General features: G+C 43.2%; 1 protein-coding gene across 3 annotated transcripts in view; it reads left to right on the plus strand.

Annotated features, from left to right (window-relative positions):
* Fam135b (family with sequence similarity 135 member B) overlaps positions 1–4100 on the plus strand; it is a 266786-nt gene extending 262686 nt beyond the window's left edge. For all 3 annotated transcript variants that reach the window (XM_023723955.1, XM_023723957.1, XM_023723956.1), the window contains one exon: positions 1755–4100. In XM_023723955.1, the coding sequence (XP_023579723.1) occupies positions 1755–1960 (206 nt within the window). In that variant the 3' untranslated portion in view covers positions 1961–4100. The remainder of the gene's footprint in view (positions 1–1754) is intronic.
* The last annotated feature ends 1114 nt before the right edge of the window (positions 4101–5214 follow it).

Genomic DNA, 5214 nt, shown 5'->3' on the forward strand with positions numbered 1-5214 from the left:
ATTTATTAATTTATTTATTTTTTACGGAACCAGGGATTGAACTCAGGCCCTTGTGTTTGCCAGGCAAGCACTTATTCTACTGAGCCATCACCCCAGCCCTCATATCATATTTTTGATATTACATTGTGTTCCTATACATTGTTTGATAGGGGCACAAATCATTGGGCTGGTCCCTGAATCATTGCTTGTTTGACCTCTGATGCTGAACTTTGGCCGATTTCCATTTTCCCTCCAGGCTACGCTGTAGGCATTGAGTTTTTACAGCATGGTAACATTTCACATGCTGTTACCTACTGTAAAGACCACTATCCAAACATGGCCATATACACTTGCAAGAATCATAGCATTTTTTAAATATTTTATTTATTTAAATGAGTAAAAATGATCAAATAGCAATGAAATGGTTTCAAAACAGGTTAGTAGAACAGTCACAATAATTAATACATTGCATATTGTTGTTTCATAGTAGTTATTCAGAGGATAAGATGCAGACATGATATCTTGTCTAAACACTGTTAGTACACACCTTTCTTCTCAGTGAACTAAGAGAAAGTAGCTGTGTATCTAGCCTATCTTTATATATATGCATAGCATTTATTGTAATGCCTCCTCATTTTTTCAACTTGGCTAACAAGGCCAGGACAGAGATTTTCCACAAAAAATCCCTAATTATTGCAATTTACAGTTCACTTTGCTTCAAAACTCCTGTTAGGACACTGAGGAAGCCTAACAAAAAGGAGTAGTAATTTTTCCTAAAATTCGGGGCATCCATTGCCCTTCTTGGCCTTGGAAAGCAGAGCCCCAAATCACTTCCCCTGCTACTAACTGGGGGTTAAAGGAAGACAGTGTGGCTTATTCCCATAGGGGGCAAGGGTAAGGAGGAGGCCCTGGCTTGAGAGTGGTGTGCTCAGCTCTCCCTCTCACTGTGTGAGTTGTAGGGGCCACACTGGCTTTATGAAACAGAGCTTGCAATTTGGAGTGAGGCCCACAGAAGATTCTGTTACCAATGCTGGTTACTATCAGAAGTAAAATGTCCTAGCCCTTCAGATCGTCCCAGAAGACACCTTTACATGATGCAAAAGTCGCCATGAACAATGTTGCAGAAAGGCAGAACCCAAGTCCGGGAGATGTGAATTCCTGTAGACTCAGGTGTGCAGACTTAATTATTGGCTCATGACTCTTTGTCACTCCCTGGCTCCAAGGCCCACATTGTCTGAAGCAAAATTGCAATGGAGTCATTTGTCCACTGGAGGCACAGTCTGTTTAGACTCAGTAGAAAAATTAAACAAAGCATCACCATGTGCTTCCTGCTCCTTCACCCTGGCTCACATTATCAAGGCAGCAGAGGAGTGCTGCTTGATTTGTGTGATATGCAATGTCAGGGCCGCCTGCTTCCATCTCCCTTGGGATGTGTTCCAGCACGTGTGGCCTCCTGAAGTGGAGCTTGAACCTCTGAAGTCCTCTTCATTAGCTCCTCCTTTGCCCCAGTCTCCACTGAGCAGGCAGCACCCCATTAGGAGCCCTCCCCACTTCAGCTGTTGCTGGGTCCCCTTTTCACTCTCACATATTATAATTTGACCTGACAAGAATTTGAAGCTTGATTTTATTTCTTATTTCATTTAAAAATATAAGGAGAAGGTCAGAAAGTGGTCCCTAATGATCTGCCCCAGGTAGCATCCTCTTGGGCATCAAGGGTTTTGCTCTAAACCCCATGGCTAACCTCTGCACTGCTTTCTCATCCCTCCTCCTTCTAGGACCAGTTTATGCAGAGATGATCAACAACCTCCTGGGTCCCCTGGTGGCTGCCAAGGACTGTACTTTAATCCGACACAATGTGTTTCATGCCCTGCCCAACACTGCCAACACCCTAATTGGCCGTGCCGCACACATCGCTGTACTGGACTCAGAACTGTTCCTGGAGAAGTTCTTCTTAGTGGCTGGACTCAACTACTTCAAGTAGTGGCTGTGAGGAGGCAGGCCTTGGAGAACTTTCCAGAAAGGTGTAAAGTCTATTGAGTTCTCTAGTGGAGACAGGATTGGTAGTCCTCTTCTCTTTGGGGTCCAGCAGATGGAGGATGTCAGGGAGGGATGGAGGCTGAGGGGAGGCTGGACCACAGCCCTTTTCCTTTAGAGATGTAAAAACATTCTGAACATGTAGTGTCAAAGACAAAGACCTTGGCTTGAATTTGTCTGGCTGCCTGGGCTCTCATTCAGGATATTTTCTAGGAAAAAATTTGGGAAAATAAAGAAACAGAATACTTGGAACTAGTGAGCCCACCTTTTTAATCACAGCTCACAGAGATCACATCAACTTAACTAGATTCATCCTATATCTTACTAGGTCATAGCTTTATCATTTTTAAATTAAATTAAGTGCACACAAGCATTTCAGAACTCAGGTTATCCTCTGTGCAGAAGTGAAACATATTTGTGTAAGTAGTGTCCTTATTAGATTTAAATGTGCCATTTGTTAAAAGAAAAATGACAACCATTTCCACATCTCTTCATGTTTTCTAAACAAGTGCAAAGGAATGAGTGATAAACCCCCATATTATTTCATAGTGACAGTGGCTGGGTTGGCTTAAAGTCAGGAGGGGTAAGTGCAATGCTGTTAATAAATACAATTGCGTTGCAGAGAACGATAATAGGGAATATATTGGACTACTTGCTCTACTTTTTTCCTCAAACTTTTTCTATGCATAGGCTGGCTCACAAATTATTTTTGTGATTGCTTTCCATTCCATCCATACTAGAGAACATGAATGAGACTATACTTAGCAGAAGGGGGCACGAAGATTATGCATGCATGGGTGAAATTCCGGCTGATACACTTCCAAAGAAATGCTGTGTTAGCGCTGGATGCCATTGCAAAAAGTTTCAACCATTAACATGGCCAGCTGCTTCTCCTCTCCCTGAAAGGAGCAAGACCACTGAATGGAGGAGTGCTGCATAAAAACCTCAGGGGAGCTCTCAGAAGGGTGCTGGTTATCTTACAATAGAGATGTTTAATTGCCTTAGGAAAATAAAGGGCTAGGGATGGTCACCATTAATAAAACCTGCTAGAAAATGGGGACAAAAATGAGATCAGATGGGAGAACAAGAGCCAGACTGAAGAGTCAACTCAAATTAGTGTTGGGGAACAACTCATGGGAACACAGTGGCTTTGAGGGCTTCAGCACCAGAAGTCAAGCAGAAGGGTGAAAGCATAGGAAATGAGCAGGACATGTAATAGGACCTCAAAGACTGAGTACTGTGCATAGGCTAAAGGAGGATCAAGTCATGTAGTTGTAAGCAAGGAAAACATGAACTAGGGCTGTCAGGATAAACAACACAGGAGAGGAATCTTTTGGAGATGGAAGCATGGGGACTTATTTAATGAAGCAGCATGGCTGGCCACTAATGCCGTGCAACAAGGCCAAGTGAATTGTGGGTCATTTGATGGTATTAGATTCTTGCACAGTAAGTGCAGACCATAAAGGGTCAGATCAGGCAACTTTATGGGAGAGTAGACTTGTGTGTTTCATACAAAAAAGAGTTGGTGGAAGGCTGTGAGGGTTTTGCAAAGGTGGACTCGCGCCCTCCAGAGATTGGAATCCTCCGAGGTCTTAACACATGGCTTAGCTGCTTCCTCTGGTCACTTTCCCACTGAGTGTTTCTCCTGAGTGCTTGACCCGGGGCTGGTGTAGACTACAGTCCTCATGAGCAATGATGCATTCACACTATAGCCAGCAGACACCTGCTTTTGGTTGTGCGGCTCATGCTGGGATGTTTTCTGCTAGATGCATGCTTGTGCCCAGGCAGGACCACAGGCTGGTGGTAGCTTTTCTTTAAGAGCTATAACTGCAGTGCACCCCCTTAGGAGGGCACGTTCCACGTTGAGTTTCCAGTTCCCATCAGCAACCTGTGTTATTCCCTGGTCATTTCTAAGACCACGTAGCCAGCGGTTTTAGAGTGTGGATGAATCTGGTGATCATGTCCCTTTCCAATAGCCAGATGCCATTTTTACCTTCAATATGCTGTCTGGACACAGTGAGAACTAATGGCAATAAATGTCCAGCTGCATGATGCACCTGTTTTTTATAGGGGTGTCCTGCTGTCTTTGTAAACCCTTTCTGGCCTCTGAGCATCTATTATAATTATGTAGAAAGTACATCTCTATATTGTAAATAAGAGTCCAGTGTTGCGTGTCATGCCTCATTTGAAAAGGCTTTTTTATGTCTCTTTCTATTGAAGTATACATATCTAATATATATATATACATAATATATATGTATATTGTAAAACAGGGACATTCTATTATTGATTATAACAATTATTAACAAAATGCCTGCCAAGGTAATGGTGGTATAGTATGTCTTCATTTTCTGCATAATTTTTGTGTTGTTTTTGTGATTTATTCCTTTCCAAAACTAGCTAGAAATAAAAGTTTGCTAATATTGAAATTATTTCAGATTGTTATTCATGAGCCAAATAAACACAGGGAAACAGACAAGGCCCTAGAGGCATGTTGGAGCAAAGATTATACCTTGGTGGCAGGTTGACTGCAGGTGGAGTTCTGTAAGCCTGGGAGACAGCTGAGAGGAAAGTCCTGGCGAGGTCATTCGCACGAGCCATGTGGTTTGAGCAGTGACTGCATCCAAGCCAGATGGAGGCACAGAGCTAACACACACAATCCTTATTCTTGGGGGGCTCAAGGAAGGTGTCTCCCCTGTTAATAAAAGTGTCCTAATTAGGTAAGGATTAGGTTGGAGGCCACACAGCTGCAAGGTGTCCTGGAAGTCCATTCTCTTCTGCATAGGAAAGACTGAGCAGACAGCCTTGACAGTGAGACTCAAAGGTGAGACGGCTTACTTCACACAGGCACTGTTTGATTATGTCATTCTCTCATTCATCCATTCATCCATTCATTTACTCACTCATCCATTCATTTAGTAAGTTTCACCGCAATTAATCAGTGTCAGAGAACTGCCGGCAAGATCACTAGCTCAGGACACAGCACAGCACAGAAACCATTAGTGAAAGTGACAGTGGACTGCTTCTGAGAGCTTGGAGGAAAAAGGAAAGCTGCCCCAGAGGTTTGAACCACAGGAGATAAGAAAAGGTCTAATGGAAGACTTGCTGTCCAAGCCAAAATATGAAGACTGAGTAAAAGTTAGTCCATGAAGGTGAGTTGTGGGAGGGAGGAGAAGAGAGAGAGACTGAGGGAGGGAGGGA

Source organism: Octodon degus, unplaced genomic scaffold, assembly GCF_000260255.1.
Source record: "Octodon degus isolate 3935 unplaced genomic scaffold, OctDeg1.0 scaffold00104, whole genome shotgun sequence".
In the NCBI taxonomy this organism is placed as follows: Eukaryota; Metazoa; Chordata; class Mammalia; order Rodentia; family Octodontidae; genus Octodon; species Octodon degus.